This window comes from Pectinophora gossypiella, chromosome 13, assembly GCF_024362695.1.
Source record: "Pectinophora gossypiella chromosome 13, ilPecGoss1.1, whole genome shotgun sequence".
Lineage (NCBI taxonomy): Eukaryota > Metazoa > Arthropoda > Insecta > Lepidoptera > Gelechiidae > Pectinophora > Pectinophora gossypiella.
Genome location: NC_065416.1, coordinates 8,938,289 through 8,960,285, shown reverse-complemented (window position 1 = coordinate 8,960,285; position 21,997 = coordinate 8,938,289). Strand labels below are relative to the sequence as shown.

At 35.9% G+C, this 21,997-nt stretch overlaps 1 protein-coding gene across 2 annotated transcripts; it reads left to right on the top strand.

Moving 5' to 3' along the window:
* Positions 1–556: 556 nt before the first annotated feature.
* On the top strand, positions 557–21,209 carry LOC126371930 (orcokinin peptides-like). Of its 2 annotated transcripts, XM_050017381.1 has the most exons (8): positions 557–595; positions 8,357–8,442; positions 11,010–11,064; positions 12,589–12,703; positions 15,085–15,162; positions 18,133–18,258; positions 19,581–19,697; positions 20,151–21,209. In XM_050017381.1, the coding sequence occupies exons 2-8, from the start codon at positions 8,365–8,367 to the stop codon at positions 20,326–20,328; spliced, it is 747 nt and encodes a 248-aa protein (XP_049873338.1). In that variant the 5' UTR covers positions 557–595; positions 8,357–8,364; the 3' UTR covers positions 20,329–21,209. The 2 variants fall into 2 exon arrangements, with proteins under 2 accessions (XP_049873338.1, XP_049873337.1); XM_050017380.1 differs by lacking the exons at positions 12,589–12,703; positions 15,085–15,162; positions 18,133–18,258; positions 19,581–19,697; positions 20,151–21,209 and adding an exon at positions 11,727–12,443.
* The last annotated feature ends 788 nt before the right edge of the window (positions 21,210–21,997 follow it).

Below are 21,997 nucleotides of genomic sequence, written 5' to 3'. Positions count from 1 at the left end.
ATTGGAATTTAAAGTTTTTATTTAACTTATACAGATACACTCCACTCGGTCTCAAACGCGTCCAAGTGAGTTAATAAGTTAGTTAGTTAGAGTTAGTTGATTTGATTTGATTTAAGGCTACAGTGAAGCAATTCATCTAAAAAGCAATATTGCTATTTGACATTTGTTGACACGCGTAAATATCAAAAAAGCTTTTTAGATTGATTAATTCAATGTGGCGTAAGTCGTGTCTCCATCGCTTCCTGGGTCTGCCTATGCATTCTGTGTCAATTTTTGTCCCCCTATGCTGCATGCATCCTACAAATATGACTGGCCCATTCCCACTTAAACTTTGCAGCCTTCTTTCTCTATACTTACGAGTAACGTTAAGAACTGGAAATTTTACATATCATAACAAATATTTTTTAACCTTTTTATTCAGATTTTACATCCAAAAAGTGCCAGTGACGTACCTGTTGATACGTGTGCAGTATGTGGGCAGTCGTTGCAAGTGGCCAGCCGCCCGCCGCGCGTATATAAGCTGAGTCCTGCGGCGACTCCGCCACATCGCAACAGAACCACCGTCGCGACATCCGCTCTTCACACCATAAAACAGGTCGGTACATAACTTTCAAAAATGGAATGTATTTTATTATTTTATTTTAAATTACTATTGTTGCCACTGGCATGTCTTCATTTCTTTTAAAAATATATTTCTTTTTAATTAAGTATATTTATTTTTTTATTATTTGGAATATTACTCTGACCAGTGATTTTTATTTCAATTTTTTTTATAAATGCATTTTATTATAAAGTGAATACGGTAGTACTTAATATTAATTTTAGGCATGTGACCTATGTAGAGTTGCTACGAGTAACAAAAAGTTTTTCGCATTGTTTTAACATTTTCAAAACTTACCATGTAGTTGGTGATAAAAAATGTAGGTAGGAAGTGTATACGTGTATAACTTAAAAAAAAACCACATGCCTATTATAAAAATTTCGTTTTTCCGAGAAAGTGTATTGTCAAAATATAATTAGGTAGATTAAATTATCGTCGGACAACCAAACTAGGCTCTTTACAATTATTTTCTATTTTTGGATTTAAATTTGCTAATCAAATAATATTGAATGAAGCAATCATGCTTTCACGTGTAACGTTTTTTTTTATGATAACTTGAAAAACATTCTAATTTGTTTTTCAAGCAGTCAAAAAATAAAATGGACCTGGTTATATCAATTAAAAATTTTAATCGCTTTTAATGTATAGCTCTAGCTTTTTGCCATAAAACACTATAATATACAATATTCATTCTTTGAGTAAGTACTTTAATATGGGACTTATACGAGAACCATTATTTATCGTAATATTAGCAAAGAATTTCAAGATTTTCAAATGACTTTCATTCACTCATATTGTATTCATTATTCCATATCGACTGTACTATCATATCGATTGTGACACTACAGTACAATATAGGAAGAAGATGACCTAGGTGGACATAACGCGGTGAAATTCAGGATGTATAAAAACTCGCCTAGTCAAGAGTAGGCATTCTAAACCGGCGAATATGTACTACCTATGAAAGCAGAAGTAGCGTGTACCCCAATATGAAATAGGCGTGAACTTTATACACATACGTAACACAAGAGATACAGTATGTATCTTATATATCTACCGCAAGTAGCTGCACGTTATGAGAAATGCCTATTCTATGTAGATCATGGCTGACCTACAAGGCATTCCTAGGATGAGTTAGACGATTGTCATACGACACGGATCTTGTAGTGGTGCACCGCGAGGCGAGCGGCCCTTATGTGCTAAAAGGCCCGTAAGTGACAAGTGACATATGGTCACTTTCATGATACTATCAGATTCAGTAAAGCAAGCTGCTTTAACCCATACAATACAATACAATACAAATACACTTTATTGCACCAAACTAAAAATAAATAATTACAAAAAGTCTCTTAACCCATCTGATTGGTACATTTTTATCTTTTTTTAATTTCGGAAATAAGGTCCGCATTTAGGCGGTTAGTACGTATCTTTGACAGAATTCTAAGCTCATCATCATCATCATCAGCCCAATAACGTCCTCACTGCTGGGGCACGGGCCTTTCCTATGGATGGATAGGGAGATCGGGCCTTAAACCACCACGCGGGCCCAGTGCGGATTGATGGTTATTAACGACTGCTAATGCAGCCGGGACCAACGGCTTAACGTGCCTTCCGAAGCACGGAGGAGCTCGAGATGAAAACTTTTTTTTTTGGAGCTCGGTGGCGCAGCGGTAAACGCACTCGGTCTGCGATTGTTGAAGTTAAACAACTTTCGCAAAGGCCGGTCATAGGATGGGTGAATTCTAAGCTAAAAGGCGGCAAATCGCTACATTAAGACTTCTGTTAAGCAAAAAAGGTGTTACGATACTTTTACTGTATACCACGTACGGGTACCAATCCTACACTTTACAAAAGTAGTTTCAGTTTTTCTGCTGTTTTCTCGAAATGTACATTTGCTTATGAGGAACTTAACCTAACCATTATCCGGTTACACTATTACATATATAAGTAAATTTAAATTTTGGACACATTTTTTTTATATTTAGCACGCGTAACGTACTTAATATTCGTTATAAAAGAAATTTAACACACTTTCAGCGATGTAGAATGATACATGCAAATTGATAACAGCTCACCGTTATTAACGCGTTTTTATGTCTTCCTGAAGCTTAATCACGTTTGAATCTTTAATCGTAAATCACCTGACGCAGATAAAATTGTAACGAATGGATTGGGTAGTCTCCTAGGTCAAAGATAAATTATCAAATTCTGATTACTATATAAAGACAGATCTAAAGGTGACAAAAAACATAACATAACATAACATAAATAGCCTATATACGTCCCACTGCTGGGCACAGGCCTCCCCTCAATCAACCGGAGGGGGTATGGAGCATACTCCACCACGCTGCTCCACTGCGGGTTGGTGGAGGTGTTTTTACGGCTAATAGCCGGGACCAACGGCTTAACGTGCCCTCCGAAGCACGGAATCAACTTACTTTTTCGGCCAATCAGGTGATTCAAGCCTGAAAAGTCCTTACCAAACAAAGGACAGCCTCACAAAGTGATTTCGACAAAAAACATTATATTTTTTCTATTTAATTTATTTAATAATTTTAATAAAGAAAAATGTAACAATAACTGCGATATTTTGTCACGTTTTCCTATGACGTCACAAGTTCCTTTTTCATACAAATTCCATAATAATGTCGTGTTTTGTTTTAGTAAAAAGTAACTGATTTGACTAGTTGGAAACTACCCTATTGATCTGATTTCTGAAATAGTTAATACACTTCAATACACGACTCTTAAAATAAACTTATCATTCGTCCACATTTAATTCTCACTATTTTCAATTCATTTGCATTAATTTCATTCACTGCTCTTCCGGGCACTGGTATCAAACACTGTAAATAATACCTACTTAAAATATCGCTCGTAAAGAGTTTTTTTAGAAAAAAGTTTACAAGCTATAACATGCGTATGTGCTTTGGCTGAAATACCCGAAAAAATATTTTAAATGCCTTTTGTACAGTGAAAAATAAATTCATGTTCATTTTTAATTTAATGGCTTTTGCGTGTTTTTTGAGGTTACCAGCCAAGCACAGTTTGTCACGTCGATAAGCAAACTTTTTTTGGCTAACTTTATGGACGTAAATATGTTTGCATTCATGTTTATGTAAACCGCTGAATGCTTTATAATAATTCAATGTTCTTTGGCATCTGAAAATGTATAAATTTGTAAATTTCTTTTACGTGGACGAAAATATTGTAACTATAAACTACTTATACTAAAACAATACCTTTACAATTATTTTTAGAATCTGTATAAACAAACAATGCTTAAAAAGTAAAAGAAAAGAAGATTTTAAACTTTCATAATTTCATAATTATAGTAAACATTGTATGAACACTCTAATGAATATTTATTAAGTAAGTACGTAAAGTTACAATCGCGGTTGGAATTTCCTACCGAATTCAAACCATTTCCATAAAAGACACCTTGATATTTCTTGTATAGTTACTCGAAATTATGTTATTTTACTCGAAATTATGTCAGCCTTACAACCCTTTGCAAGTTGGGGCGCAAATCTACACGAGACACAATAGAAAACCTAATTATTATGTCTGTTATCTCGTCGGATCAAGGGTTAATCTCGCTACCGCGTTGTTTTTTTTTTTTTGATGTGTTGCATGATTTTATGTAAGTAGCTTAATTAATCTACCTCTACATAGATAAGAAAATAGGGTCTACGTGTCATTAATCTAGCCTGGCACATCATATTTAAGGAAAAGCCTATTATTTGAATTCACTCTCTGACCATATCTCTTCATCGCATCTCATACTGCATTCAGTTCGCCTCTCCATTAAGGTTTTTTGAAAGTTATCTGCCTTTACATCCAAAAAGAGAGTAATTGGTCGTCTTAATTTGATTTTTAGGTTTGCTATTTAGCCGAATGTCCAATTGGAGATTCATAAATTGAAAGTCAATTTATAACGTTACATGAGCAAAGCAGTCACATAAGGTATATATCTACGCAATGATTGAGGTATATCTATCTATATGACGTGAAACCAATGAAATACGCATACTTTATCTGTCTTCTGTGCGCACACTAGATGTAATCTTTTGAAATATGAAAGAAAATTCAATAATAATAAAAGCACGTTTATGAACCCTTATATGACATATCGTTCGCAATGAACACGTAGCATACAGTTCAATATTACATTATGAAATAGGGAATGCTTCTATTAAACATTCAGAGAAGAATTGCTATGGCGAGGCCCTTCGTTTGGATTGTTTAAATCTAAACGAAGAACGTAACGAAAGGGTCTCACAAAGGGGCTTAAGGGTTTACTTCCGTAAGTATTAAAAATAAGTTGCAACTACATAATGCTGACAGTCCTTACCTAGTGTTTGCACAGCTAAGAATACGGTAACTATAATAAAGGTTATCAAATTGACCAGCGCTGCAATTTTGAAAATTGCATACGTTTACTTATGCGCGCGTAATCAGTTTAATACGATTCATGGCCTAGGACGGTCTAGGTCACCCACAGAGGTTACCATATAGGGACACAATGAAATAGGCACGCTATATATTCACACAAAGTGCTAGTACTAACACAGTTGGCTAGACCATTATAGACGGTGATAGGCTCACTATCCACGTTGCTGGTCTAACAGAAATCTTGGTAACTCATGGGTATTCAGTTCAGCTTGCAATGGATGTACTGACTAGCCCAATTGGGAACATAGTGATCAGCTTAACTAATGTTTTTTTTTTCTTTGGAAACAGAATACCCTGCCGAAGTCTGTTCCACGAACTGTACATTAATTTCGAGAATCTCTAAAGTTCTGTTGCAGACAGTTATAAATAAAGTAAGCGTGTTTTATCTTGTACTGCTAATTGAGATAGTTACTCAAACGCAAATCTTCACCACTGATATTTAGCGATAATTTAAATACTTACTTATAGAAAATAATGCCTTATCTATGACCACACACTGAAAGCGAAGAGGTGAATCCCTCAAACTAAGCTACAGTAATTTAATAGTAAGTATTTGTAACAATAGTGGTTGTGTCAATTTATCGTATAAAGACTGAAAAAGGTAAGCCGTCTCGTAAAGTGTAGCTGCGATTTTTCATAATTGCGGCTTGGATCCAGTATTATCGGAGGATTTAGGCTTTTCATAATGACACATATTCTATGAAGTAACATAGTCTGTAATAAAGCATGTTCCTGCATGTATTAAAGGCATGTATTTAATTAAAAAAGGATTATGATCTTTTCAAAGGTGTATCAGATCCACGGAATACACGGACTAAGTTATCCATAATCGCGCGCCATAGAAGTATGGGTAAATAGTTCATACTTTAACTTTGCACTCCACTTGTCCTCATGCTTTACGACGTATGGAGCTCCTCGATAGTATATTAAAAGGTCGTCTTGTGCATTATAAGCTGTAGGGCAATAAATCAAATATCAACTATAATGCAAGGAGTTCCCTCCTTATCACATGAAAGCTAAAAAAACGTAGTATATAGTAGCTATTTATCAGAAAAATACTTTTGTACTTAAATTCAAATTCAAAAATATCTTTATTCAGTTGGTAACATAGTTACACTTTGAATCGTCAATTTTTACATAACGAACGCCTCATCCGCCTAAAACTACTGCATATTCTCACAACCTGTATAGCCGGGAAAAAGAAGCTGCAAGAAAAACCTCGGCACAGGGCCCTAGACGTTCTTTAAAAAATTAAAATAAACATAAAATATTGGTATACAATTGAGTAATTTAGCTGCGTAATATCAGTTCTCAGACAGTTAATCCCATGCATTCATATCTTCTAAGTAATCACTAACTTTATAATAACCTTTTTGTAAAGTTTTTGTATAACTACTATCTTAAAACAGTTGAAAGGCAAATTCTGAATATGTATGCAGTAACTTACGAAAAATAATAATAAAATTGCAGCCTATCACATAACATAAGTAAACATTGTTGGTAAGGAGCTATGGAATTTGAGAAGCAGTAATGCTATCGCAGTTATCTGTTTGCAGGAGTAGTAGTAAAAGAGAGTGGGGTTCTCATACAAAATGCGCGTTAAGGCCTTTCCACCCTCTTTCTTCTATTTTGTGATCAGGGGGGTTAAAAAGGCCACATCAAAGCAATTCATTTTCATTTTCAATTCAAATTCATTTAGAAAAGCAACATTGTTATTTGACATTTGTTTGCATTGCGCACTTACTTTTATAGGCGCAAATGTCAAATTGCAATATTGCCTTTTAGATGAATTGCTTCGATGTGGCGTTTTTAACCCCCCAGATTCATACGCAATTTGTTGACACACGCCTACCTAACGTATACTATCAGGGTATTTACTATTTGATCGAATACAAAAAGTTGGTTTCAGAGTTGTATCTTGTGTTATGTGACAATCCATCATCCACAAAACTTCGTTGATCTTCACACAACCTACACCCACGTCCACATGTTATGATTAAATCAAAGGATATGGGAAAATATAAGAAGAACTTATCGAGAACATCGAAAATAGTGATAATCGGTGGAGGCTTTAGAATGCGTGATAGCTTGTTTGGAGAAAGCGTGACACACATCGTAGTGTCACCGGTTCGAATCCTAACTCAGGCTCTTTATGAGTTTGGATCACATTAGATAATTATAACATCGTCACTGGAAAGGCACAATTACATAAGCGCCAAAATATCCTAAAATAACAGTCCATTTTATAATATGTATTGCTAGATATAGAAAATGAAAAACAATGAAAACTTACGTTGACGTCATCTAAATTGGATAAATATGTATAAAGTTATGATAAAAAAACTAAAAAAAAACTTTAAACGGCTTTTTTTTGAAATGGCATTTTGGCGTTTAATACGTAATTTTTCCTTTTCAGTGACGATATGTAGTTTCCAAGATTTGTGCCAGGTTAATGGCATTATGCTCGCTCTCTATTACGTTATGTTATGTTAAATAGCACCTAAAGTCACATTGGGCACCAGGTGCGGGGAGACCCGGTAACGGGCTACTCCACACCACGTTTATAATACAAGAATTTATTCCAAATCATGTAGCTGCCCTGACCATTGAATTATTATTTCATTTTCCGCGAACTATAATATAAAATTGATTATTTTGATTCAGATAAGATAAAAAATCCGGCTATTAAGAATTAATTTAATATTATATTGATCTTTCTGTACCTACATGACATTCTTTGGACATTCTTTACTTTCTTTCTTTTTCTCTTTTCGTGCAGTTTTGAAAGTGTTATAAGTAATGTATAAAAACCCTAGTTATAAAGAAACTTAAGTAACGTACATATGGGTCTAGCCTGCTTTTTTCTCTGCTCAAATAACAGATTTCCACTGCTGGCTGGATGACTGTTTAGTATAGCATTAATTTCATACTACTATTTCTACACTGGTGAAGTGCAGGTTTTTACCCAGCAGTGCAATGTAAGTTTTACCCTCGGAACCCTATTTTTCTAACAAAATAGGATAGGATATTAGGCGGGAATTCCCTTCGAGTAAGAAAGTTACACAGGCTTCTGTGAAAAGTCGGACATGTCATATCTTCAGGTTAGGTAAGCTGGGGAAAACGGGATAACGCGAGGAAGATAGAAGATAAAAGAGTCGGGCGTGGGCTGTTTGCATATATAATGTTATGCACATAGAATGTATAAGCATATAACCGTTTTTTTCTGACGTGGCTTACTACTGACATGATCTATTTGGCAGAGTGAATAGCCGGTTACTTGACCAACATATTGTTCTCCAGCAGGCACAATGAAGCGAGGATCCGGTGGAGCGGTGGTCGTGGCTGTTGCAGCCCTGCTAGTGTGCTGCAGCGCAGACCCTCACCAGGTAAGCACACCTTACATACAACTCTCAAAACTAAATAGGTACATACATCCACTGCTGGGCACAGGCCTCCCCTCAATCAACCGGAGGGGGTATGGAGCATACTCCACCACGCTGCTCCACTACGGGTTGGTGGAGGTGTTTTTACAGCTAATAGCCGGGACCAACCGCTTAACGTGCCCTCCGAAGCACGGAATCATCTTACTTTTTCGGACAATCAGGTGATTCAAGCCTGAAAAGTTCTTACCAAACAAAGGACAGTCTCACAAAGTGATTTCGACAATGTCCCCATCGGGAATCGAACCCGGACCTCCAGATCGTGAGCCTAACGCTCTAACCACTAGACCACGGAGGCTGTTAAAAAATAGGTACATATTTCAAACATAATCAATGACAGATATAGGTACTTAGGCAAAATTGACGTCACTTAGTTTCCAGGAGTATAGGCACCCTTATTATATGGGATTTAAACGTATCTGCCAGGAGTGGGTGCATATGGTATATTCTAATACTCCTTCGGAGACACATGCGTTATGCTCTATTGTATATTCTAGTTCAACACACGACACAAACCGTCCCTAGTTTGGTTAGGAAAATACAGGCTGATCACCTGATTGTCCGAAAGTAAGACGATCCGTGCTTCGGAAGGCACGTTAAGCCGTTGGTCCCAGTTACTATTTACTGATGTAAGTGAGTAATCGTTAATGAGCCATGTCAGGAGCCTTTGGCGACTCAATAATAACCCTGAGACCAGGGTTGATGAGGTTGGTATTCCACCTCACAACCCACACGATAAGAAGAACCGTTCCTAAACATTTCCAAACCTTAGTAGAGTCCGAGTGAGGAAAATATTTATTTAATATTATTTTTTGATAGCATAAACTACTTGGGCGGAATAACTGATACGTAAGCAGTTGTTGTCAACACACAATACCACACAAAAAAAACAAGCTAAATAATAAATAAGGTCAAACGTTAATCAGACAGTGCCGAGCTTTCGAGAATTTCGTGGATCATGGCTAATCATGAGGATTCCACTCACACCAAAAGTTTCATGATGTATTATGTTTCCTCATACGTGATTAAAATATCAACTGACGTTGCTGTTTTTTGATGACCTAATAAATATTCGGTACGAAAATATATATGAATATTGCTTTTCGTATAACTAATGATAGTAATATTCAGTAAACATTTAACCATCAACCCTCTTCAAAATATAGGTACCGAACCCAATTGATGTTTATAATTATTATATGAGAAAGCGATGATTGATATAAATTAACCAGATACAAAGTTATGTATAGGTACGCAAATACTTAACCCAATTTTATTTGCCCCGATCCAATGTTTGTTTACAAAGGATAGATTGATCGAAAATTAATTAATCTTTACCTTATTTCCACTACTAAGTACTTATTTATAATTCTTGAGATAGGGAGGGCTACTAAATTAATATAAAGATTTAAAATTATTAAGAACATGTTATAATTCCACTAAACAATAGAGTAAACAATAAACGGGTGGAAGAAAATTATCATTTCTCCATGGATTTGTCCAAGATGCAAGCCAGGTACGGTTTATATTAATTAGTATTCCCGGAGTTGTAACTCCGGAATATTCTTAGCTAAATAAAATATAAAAGGTCATTTAATTTGAAATATAACCTTCGTTGAAAGAGAATCTGCTTAGAAATTCAACGAAACTGTTAAATATTGCTCTCAGAGAAACATCTTCGATAGCCATCGGTTTTCATTATTCGAAAATATTTACAACGACACTGGAATATTAATTAACTTGTGGACAAATTTTAGTCCTCGATGGCTTAGTGCGCGCTCTCGCAGTATAAACATTATAACAAGTAAAGCCCCAATCAAATCTAGCTTCATCGCACTTTCCAAAACAAATGTATTTACAAATACAATAAATTATAGAGTCACTTGGGAAATCGCTGAGAAATGCAATAAATTTGAATTATACAACTGTATGCGGAAACAATAATATAATTCTACCTTTATACGTATAATACCTACTTCCCGTGTTTATACTTTAAACGATTTGCTATATAGTCTAAGATCTCACTCACGCCGATAATCATCGAGCTATTATTAGTCTCCGATTACTTAGAAAGCATGTTAAGTAATGTCACTAGCTAAGCTAGTAGAACGGCGCATTAGCATACATTTTGTATTTCAAGGATTTTCTTTAATATTTATTGGAATCATATCAAGGAATAAATATGTTTGAAATTAGAGTTTCACGCATAATTATTATGATGATCATCTAGAGGTATCAGCTATATGGGTACTAGCATTCTGTATCGGTACGTGTCACATGTACTAATGTGAATAAGTGTAGAACATACTTACGTAAGTACTTCTACATAAATATAAACAGCCTATATACGTCCCACAGTGTCACAGTCTCACAAAGTTATTTCGACATTGTCCCCATCGGGAATCGAACCCGGACCTCCAGATCGTGAGCCTAACGCTCTAACCACCAGACCACGGAGGCTGTTGTGTGTTGTTAAGTACTTCTATTTACTTACCTATATTTTTATTTCCTAGGATCAAGACCTGAGTGCTGGTGAACACAATTCTGCAGACCGTTACGACGCGAACGGTAAGATATTGTCCGCCTCGACGATAACTTGGAAATAAAATAAATCGTTATACTTATATTACTTGTTTAGCACGGACCCCTGTTCAGACCCCGGCACAATCACGAATCGGCACACGTTTAACACAAACTTTATCTGTAAATACACTTTTATTTAAATATGGTGTGAGCACATTTTTGTATCCCCAAAATCACAAATCACGACATCAGTTTCGATTATAAACACGTCATTTCTTATTCAAAAGCAAACCCTATGCACTCCCTAAAAGAAACCTTAAATCACGAGTCATTAAAATCACAAGTGACCCTGATCATATCGCACAAAACCTGTAAATCTCCCGGTGTTTTCTTCACACGTCCTAGTGACTGGGTTCTCGCACTATTCACAGAGTATGTACGCACGGCGATATCACTGCACTTATTATACTGTGTATTCGTTGTTACGTAATGGTGAGTATGATTTAAATACTAAAGCTTAAGTATAATTGTACAGCTCAGATAAAAAATAAACAATGCAGTACTTACCTAAACTAAAACAATCTTGACTACCGGCATTCGTTTTGCTTACAGGAGTATTTGAATTTAAAATTGCAGATGCTTAGCATAAATGCACAAATATTTAATAGTATTTACCGCTGAATACAAATGAAGAATATTTGTTGCAGATTACAGACAAAGGCAAGAGTTGGAGGAATTCCTGCGATTCCTTGTACAACGTGAGGGTGGTGAGCGTACTATGGGCTTAGGCGGGAGCTCCTTGGTTGGACGCAACGTCGGTGGACTTGGAGGATCCTCGCTGCTCGGCAGGACCGTAGGATTAGGCGGCTCTTCCATGTTGGGGAGGAACATTAACGGCATCGGTGGGTCTACCCTGACCGGCAGAAATGTAAACAGCTACGGAAGTTACTCCCCTTACAACAGGAATCTCGCCAACCTCGGTGGATCCTCTTTACTTGGGAGGGATACCGAAGGCGCTCGATACGCGAGATTCGTGGACTCCCTTGGAGGTGGCAACCTTGTACGAAACCTGGACTCTCTTGGCGGAGGAAATCTGGTGAGGAATCTGGACTCTCTGGGCGGCGGTAACCTTGTAAAGAAGAACCTTGACGCACTCGGTGGTCCGAACTTGATAAAGCGCACTTTGGACTCATTGGGAGGCGGCAACTTGGTCCGCAACTTGGACTCTCTCGGTGGTGGCAACTTCGTCCGCCAGCTGGACTCTATCGGCGGTGGAAACCTGGTTTAAATTTTAAAATAAACCCTTATACATATCAACTCCCAAATTCGTACAACGTAAACATGTGATACAAATTAATTTTATTTTACTCGTTTTTCCTTCTTGTCAATAAATATAATTTTGAAATAAATTCCACTTTAGAAGCTCATTGTGTTTTAATTACCCTTCATGAGAAGAATAAACAAATGAAGTGAAGGTGAGCACAATTTTCATAAGATTTTCATGCCAATTTCTTTTCAAGATTTTGATAGTGAATAATTTAATTTGCAACTTTATGGTGGTGATGATAGGTCACAAGACGCGGAACCTGGACCCACTAGGCGGAGGGCATCTGATCCGGCAGGTGCGGGAAGTGAGTCACTTCCCCGGGTTACTTCCCTACATGGCTGCGCGACGACATAACAGGTAAGGGTCCCATTAACAAGCTGTTCGATTCTCTCTGCTGATCTCGTCTGCGACTGAATAGCCTCAGGCTTTTCTAAATTGTCTTCTTATTACATTCACATAAATACTCTAAAAACGTAGAGAGCCATTCGTTAGTAAAAAAAAAATATTGACACGGCGTAGCACGGATAACAACTTTCTGATGTAGCACTTCGTAGCAAGTATCACGTAGCATATCGTAGACGCACAATTGACACACATCACACAACATCAATGTGCGAACATAAATTGGTAGATACAGGTAACAATTAATATTGTTCATGAGTAACTTGAGTATTAGGAATTCAAATACACGTATATAAAGATGAATTAATATGTACTCCTGTATATAGCAATAGAAAAAGTGTATTCTTGCAAACAAACATTTTTGATTTGATTTGTAAACTATCGCCCAATAAAACTTTTGGAGTGGGCAGCGCAATACTTACAAGTATTTATATACGCTTTGTTATGACTTTGAATCTAGAATGTAATTTAGACAAAGGATCATCATCAGCCGTACGACGCTCACTGCTGGACGCAGGACCGATCGTCGTGGAGATCCTTGGGGGACAAAGCATATTTTTATAATATTAAATTAAAACAAATTAGTACAGAAAATCTAACGTGAAAACCAGCTTTAGGTTAAATAACATGCATGAGAATTAATAATTACTATATACAGGGTCGCATACTTAGCTAGGATTTAATTCTTAGTAAGTTTCCTTTGCAAAGAGCCTTCAACTTGTGTACTACACCTGATCTTCAGCACACGTTTTATGTCTGAAAACCTTGACGTATTCATATCGTCGCTTTACAGTGAAAATCACGTAAGCGTCTTTCTGAAAAATCGCTGATGTGATTTTATTGAATTAAACCACGATTTCTTACAATAAATTTTATTGATTTTTGTTTTTTATAGCACTGCGCAACCCGCAAAGAGAAAATTTAAATCGATTTTTTTTTACTCGCAGAGACTTTCACCCGCAGCTCTTGTCAATCCAAGACGAGCGTGTTAATCATTACACCACCGGGTCCTTCTCCTGTCCATGAAATAATCTTTCGATCTATGTATAATCGTTAAGCCTGCGCCGGCGCCATCCATCTAAAATATTGAGTAATAACGCATATATATACTACTACTTATACTTATATTACTTTTCTTATTAATATAATAATTTAATAATATTACTATTCGTGAACTCTTTGACGCGTAAACGTGGCTTTGTGCGCACAAGCCTTATCAATTTACTTTTGACAAAAAACCTTGGAAGGCAATTAAGTAATACATTAAAAATCTTGTTACGCGAACAGATTTGTTCGTAAAAGAGGAAGCTTTTTGTAGCTGCCTATTTCGCGAGATAGACCACATTTAAATATACAAAGGAGTTAATTTCGTGAAGTAACACGATTTTTCTTCTGTACTTATTTAAATTACGAACATGTTATGGTATATTTTACAAACATGAAATTATACAGATGTGAATAGAAGAGTACCACCGTAAATTTTGTATTTCCTGGTAACAATTCATTTTCATTCAACGATTCTATCGAAATGCTCAGATGAGTTTTGGTCGAGAAATACATAGCGTTTATAAACCAAATAATAGGGACATACCACCACAACTGATTATAATCACTATATGCTTTGGGGGACAACTGGCCCTAAGAAGTTTTGGGTACCTTGGCACACCCCGGACACTTCATACAAACCAAAGACCACGCGCATCTGTGTGTGTGTGACGTCTGACACCATACAATTCCAGTTTAAACTAGGGGTGGTATTAATAAACTAATCTCAGCTGAGACTGCCCTCAAGATAATGCTCAAGTCCCTGTTTTTATATGAGAACTGTCACATTGACATGGTCTTGAGGACAGTCTCAAAGCTGAGATTCGTTTATGAATACCACCCTAAGTGAGGTGAGGTAAACCTAGCTCAGCCGCTGGTCGGGAGCGAAGGGTTACCGCTCTATACGTAGTATTCTATGACCTATGTGTGAGGTTATCCATTCATTAATATTAATAGAAATTAAGTTTTAGATACAAAATAATAGCGCATCTTATTACATCACACGGATTAATAACTAATATTAACTATGGTAAAAAGAATGGTATGTTTTTAATATAGCGAATCTGTTATTTTCTAGTTAGTACGATTGATGAATGTGAAGGAAGCAAGCGAAGTATGTCAGAATCTATGAAAATAGAACTCCATAGTTTCTGCTAACCCCGGTGGGAAATAGGCGTGAGTTTATGAATGTATGTTCTAGTTGGTAAGTATTGGCTAATTTGGGAATGAAACATCTAAGTAGCTATAAGTAAGTAATAGATAGACGGTTATAAACTGTGACGTTATTGCAGTTTGTACGAGAATGATCCGTTTGCCGACTATGCCGGATATTACGACCTGCAAAAGAGAAACTTCGACGAAATCGACCGGTACGTATCCAGTTTTTCCTTTTAATAACAGAGAGGTGAATACTTCACAATAGCCTTGAAAAGTACATGATACACTTATAATACATTTCGTAATTTTACTATTTAACTTACAACCATTTATTGGGTCATTTAAACATGTAAACGCTCAAAATAACACAGAAATCTTGGGTTTTTTTTTTGTATACTTATGTAAGAAAAAAAAATCAGAACAGTTTTGTTTTTATCGAAAATATTGGCTGCAAATAAAGAGCCACATAAACAATTTAACTCGATTAACGAAAAGGTCTGCAAATATAATTGTTATGACCTGTAAGACAACTTTTAATCCGCCCATTTATTTGAAATATTAATTCCAAGACAGTTACAATATACTCGTGTTAAACAGTATTTGCAAAAGTAACTCAGTGCCATCAAATTATTACAGCCACCGTAGAAAAGTAATACCTGGCAACGTTATTATAAGGGTCAACAAAGTACGTAGTCACAATCCGGGTCACATACACTCCCAAGGGTTGCTATACTTTGATGAGATCTGGAAAACTGTAGAATTGAAACAAATGTACTAACTTTGTACATTAACCCGGTATCAAGCATAAATACCTACTTAATTAATAAAAAAACATAACTGGGTGTATGTACACAGATTACGAATGCTTTTAGTGCTGTTCGGGACTAAATACATCCAATTAGGTTTATTTCTACGAATTACCTACTTAATATTAGGGAATGCAATCGCGGGATCCCGATCTTGCGAGATCTCGTCTATTTTTTCAAGATCAATCCCGAAGCATAATATGACGAGATCCCATTCGAGATTGAGTGAATTGGCGATCTCCTTGAGTTATACTTTTTGTTTTGATTAATTTTTGTGCTGATTTCCAAAGAAAACTTAATCATTTAGTTATTGAAGAATAAAGGTTTTAGTTTACTTTTAAAAAATATATTTTTTTAATTAACATCACTATCACAAACAAGCAGTTTTCATCGTTTTCAGACATCCTAACTTTACATTTTTTTAAGAACTAGACAAAATCCCAATAATTTCGGAATCTCGCGAGATTAATATTTCCAATCCCGCGGGATCTCGAGTTTGCGATCTCGAGTCGGGATTGCATTCCCTACTTAATATGGTGTAAATAGGTAAAGTAAATAGTTAAAAAAGCGGAAAAAAGCTATTCTAATCTACCAATCGGAATCCACTTATAAATTTATTTAAGTATATTTACAATATATTTTTGCAGTTTTCAGTCCTTAAGGATGGTTTAAGTCACAGAACATAAATCGAGCGATCTCTCCTCTAATACCCACTCTATATGGAAACCAAGCTGTAGTTTAATAAAAATTGAAGAAAATTAGTCGGAACTAAACGAAACTAGAACGTATGGCTAGTCTATAATGAAAAATAAATGCTACGTATTTTCTTTAAATACCCTCCACGTATTTCAAAGACCACTTAAGTACCTACTTTAAAGCTCATTTCCTATCGTACATCAAGTTTCAATTCCAGATATTGGTGTAGTAGTAGCATAACAAGGGTAAAGCCAGACGTGGAATTGATGTTACAAATTGTTCGTAAGTTGATGTATCAAACTTAAGTATATCTAGTTAATGAGGGGTATCCAGGCTACGTTCCTCAAAAACCATATAGATGTCGCTATACAGATTTTCCTTCGTTTAAACTTCTAATTTCATAGATAACAGACATATGCATCTTATCCTTTTTTTTGGGTTAGTAAGTATAAATAATGACCCTTTTTATTACACCCAGGCACAATTACGTCTTCCATCCATTATTCTGATTAAAATAAATTGAAGCATTATAGGTAACAATATAATTCTATAAATAATGTGATCCAAATATCAAGCAACAATTATTTTTATATATGCTTCTGTCATTACATTGTATTTTGGAATAATTATGTACCGGAATAATGAGAAAATAGGTAATTATCACGTGTATTGTTTTTGGTGAACGTAGCCTGAAAAGTATTTACTAACAAGTGTCATCATTTATACCCAAAAACAAAGATAAAACATATGCATGTCAGTTATCCATGACATTAGAAGGTTAATCGAAGGCAAACCTGTACAGCGCCATCTGTATGTTTTTTTGGGGAACGTCTCCTGGAAATTCCCTCATTGTCTACGTCTAAATCACTATTATTTTCATATAAGTAGGGAAGAAGAGAATAGAGCGAGATAGTATACACAATTGACTTTACTGGTCCCATTCTACAAGAACGGCTTCTCCAAATAATATGCCAGTTTGAACAATTTACAAACCTGTGGATTATGTTTAGAAAAGGCAATTCCGGGATCTTATCTCCGTTTAAAAAGACACTGTTTTTGGTTTGGCTTTTGAATTTTCAATAGATTAACCTGATTCTCGGAACTGTCCCGGGATCCCGGGATTATGAGTACAAACTCCCGCAACCCCGGAATCAGAAATAAGCCTCGTGATTGAAATCTCTAATTGTAGTAAATATATTCTTAAGTTTCATTTTAACCGTATTTTACCATAATGTTAGGGTGTTTAAGGTGCATTTTCGGAGGTATGTGACCTAACCTGTATTGGGCTGTTCTTCCCTTCGCGGGTTGGAAGGTCAGACAGGCAGTCGCTTCTGTAATAAACCGGACCTGTCAAATCGTCAGATTAGGTAAGTGGACCCTGTGAAAAACGGGACAATGCTAGGGACATGATGATGACGTTAGGGTGCTTAGGCAGTGTGCTCCTGTGGTGCCCGGATTGCTTTTCAAATGGGGAGAGCCGGTTCGAACCGGACTTACACCAATGATTATTTCACTAACACAGTCGGCTCGACCATTTAAGACGGCGATACAGGTCACCACCTATCCCGTTGGTCTAACAGATAGATCGGCGAGGCGTGTACTTGTGCACTTAGTTCATCTTGAATAATGTACCTCTGACTACCCTAATTACGATATAGTCATGACCTTGTGTTATGTTAGGTCGGAACTGAACCCATTCATCGGCAAGCGGAACTTCGACGAAATCGACCAGACATCGATGCCATTCCCGTATGCCACAAAGCGTTTCTACCACCTGTACGGGAACAACTACCTAGACTATCCAGTGTAAGCTGAGTATATCTATTGACGCTTCTCTATTATGTCGGTTAATTACAATCATGTAAGTCATTCATTCATTCATTTTCAGTCATTCTATTTCTCTTTGGTTTTGTATTTTGTTTTTTCCTGTGTGTGCAATAAAGTATTGGTTATGTTATGTTATGTACTTCGTAGTGCAAGAAAATCGAATATAAATAAGTATGGGATTCGAACCCGGGACCTTCGTATCGTGAACCCAACTCCTTATAACTTATTATAACTCAACAATTGGCATAGGTGGAGTCGTGAACAGCGATACACGATTTTAAGTATTGTTCTTTAAAATACAGTAAGTATTCTTAAGGTTAAGAGTAAATAGCAGTGAAGCTTGAAATTGAAGTTGATTCAAGTCTTGAATCTTGCCTACCTAGAGTACTTAATACGTCCATTTGTCCGGACCTTTTCCATGAAAATACATTTTCCAATTCCTGTCTCGATTTACCTTACCGGATATAGCGTCGCTGTTACGTATTTTCATCGGATAGTCGTGGACCGTTTTATTAATATGCCGTTGTATGTATAACGTATATACGTTATCTGACTTTTGACAAATAATATTAACTTTCTTCTAAACAAATATGAAACGAATGTACGTAAATGCAAATGTGAATGTCAAGTATGATATGAATGTGTGTGTGTGTGTGTGTAATATTCCTGGTTTTCTTGCACCAAGATAGTGCACAGAATTCGGCCGCCGCCAATTTTGTTACGTACTTAGGTATTATCATTCGACTTTACCGTAAGTATTATTGATAAATCGCATTGATAAAGTAATATTAGAAGTAAAACTAACAAAGCCTGAATATTTCTGTTACGAAATAACGAATAGCCGAGCCTTTAAAATTCAACCGTGCATCGTGAATGCAAGGGTGTGCTTGTTATAAATACAATCTAGCATTATTTGTATAGCTGCTGCCATAAAGCTTTTTATATTAAGTATACCTACTTGTACCAGTTTCCTCTAACAATCGCACCCTTTCACACATTTAATTGACCTGTTCTTACTTAAATTTATGACTATTAAAATTATTATTATTTATTATGATGTTGTTGACTTTTTTTTGTGTGTGGCGTCCTTTTATAATAAACCTTTTCTATTCTATTCTACTATTTTTTAAAGTTTATTCTTTACATATTCTCAAATTATTATTTTAGCTAGTACAACAGTGCATATTTTGTCTTTATTTTATTCATAATTAATGTCTTTATTTTAACATATTGCTGTTACTTAGCATTTGTACCTAAGTATATAGCAAAAAACTATTTACGAATCACCTTATTCTGAACAGCGAGGGGTTCAGGTCGAGTTCCGACAAGAAGCGACTGCGGCCCGACTACCCAATGGACGAGATTGATCTCTCTCACTTCCCCATCGGCTCCAAACGATCTTCCGATAGCTTCGACCGGTAAGTTACATCAACTCTTTAACGCTCACTGCTCACAGAGCAGAGAAAACAGAACAAACATCTAACATCCCTATTCTAAGATGTAAACTCGCACCGTCGTCAACAACTCAGAACTCAATTCAAAATCAGTATTCTTGAGCGTCGCCTCAACTTTACCTGGAGTTTACTCCAGAGAGATTGAGTGGAGGCATGGCGTCATTATTTTCGTTTTTTTTTTTTGAGTGGGTAAAGTCCACAAGTTGGCAACATTCAGCCGAATTTCTTTTAAATCAAAACTCCTTCAAAAATATTCATTACATTTCCAGTACCAAGATGTATCTTAATCATATAATATCACACATTAAATTTGCGGCATCCCGCTCCCATACTTAACGGCAAAAGTTTGCTTTTTAAAAATGCCGTATTTAGTATGTCGAGAAATGCCAAAGATATTTATAGATCGTTTTTCTCTAGCTGGACTCTGGTGAACAAGAGGCGGCAGGCCGGTGGTATGGATGAGATCGACGCTTCGCATTTCCCCGTGGGCTCCAGACGGTCAGACCTGAAGAAAAGACTGCAAGCTGGTGGCATGGATGAAATCGACGCGTCGCACTTCCCCCTCGGCTCTCGGCGATCACTTGCCCGTCGCTAGACCACCCACCCTACGCTTAATAGCTCTTATTTACTACTGATCTTCACTGGTACGTTTTACAAATGCGACTTCATGCGATTCTTCTGTTATCGAAATTATAAATTCCTATCTGTGTCACTCTTTTTTAAATTACATGACACTATTTATCTATCCATATAGTGCAGTTAATCTCTTTATCAGTGTTTTAGGACGTTCTCCCTTACCTCTCACCATTTACCTAAGCTTATGTTAAGAGGCGTAATGTTTTCCAGTTCCCCTTATTTCGCGTCTTAACGAATCTCTGGTAACATCAAGCTTAAGCTAAAGCATTAAGGTTATTTCCAGACTTATCTCTCTAAGACTTTGGATTAAAACATCAACAGCTAAGTTATTTAACAGCTAGGTACTTACTAATCTTACGACCCGTAACTTAACACATTTCGAAACTATGTATGTTGTTTTAATCAATAATGAAGCACACCCTACATCCACAAAATTTCCTTCTCAGTAATTTAACTTTAGGAATGATAATTGATATCGAAATGACTCTAACCATTTAAATTATTGAGATATTTCAGTAATTTTTAAATTAAAAAAATATTTCATCCGAACAAACATTTACCAGAGGGAGAATTCTTTTATTGAACCTCGATTGTCAGTAGTAGACAGTCCTTAGCAAGGGATGTTCGAGAAGATCTGACAAGATACATTCAGAGGAAAATGTTTCCGAAATTGGTTCTCGTTCGCGGTACTACGTTAGGTATAAGTCTGTAGTGTAAATTTTCCAAATATTAAATCTATCATAGATAACTTATTATAAGGAGGGAGAGGTTTAAATACTTTATCTCAATGTTATAGATATTAATTGACGTAATTATTATAGTATTGTACCTGTAAATTTATCTCCCATGTTTGGTGATCATGCATGGTGTATGTGTACTTAATTCCTTAAACAATATTATTTTTATTAATGAATTAAATTGAAAATAAAATGATGTATATGTTCTTATTGAAATGTGTTTTAATTTACTATTTATATTTATTATGTTAATATTTCATTTCCTACTACACATATGAATAAATAACATGAAAAAATTAGAAGGTACTTACTTAATAGAATTGGGTAGTTTCCTAGGTGAAAAATACACTATAAAATTCTGATTAAGTATTGTATAAAGACAGATTTAAAACTGACAAAAACATTTTCTTTATTTTATTTAACTTATTTATGAATTTTAGTCAAAAAAAACGTAACAATAAGTCCTACATTTTATCACAAAATTTCTTAATTTCGTGCTTTGTTACACACATTTAGTAAAAAGTAACTGATTTGACTAGTTGGAAACTAGCCTATTCACTAGAACACATTCAGTCTATAAGTGTTCTATGAAAATACATAAGAAATGACCACATATTACAATATAAAGTAAGATTTTGATCGAAATCCGACTGGATTGGTTTTCATACGTTTGTGTGATATAGGTACACCTGTTGGCAACACTTGTGTACATTTATGACTCTGTGGTGGATTAATGAAACTGCCAGTGACATTTGCGTGCCTTCCTACAATTTAATCTCACAGGTACACAGATTGGCCATTACATAATGAAAATACATCTAAGCTAATTGTTAGTCCTTTACTGAAAATTGACCTACTGTAAGTACTAACTAGTTTATAGTGAGTGATGCA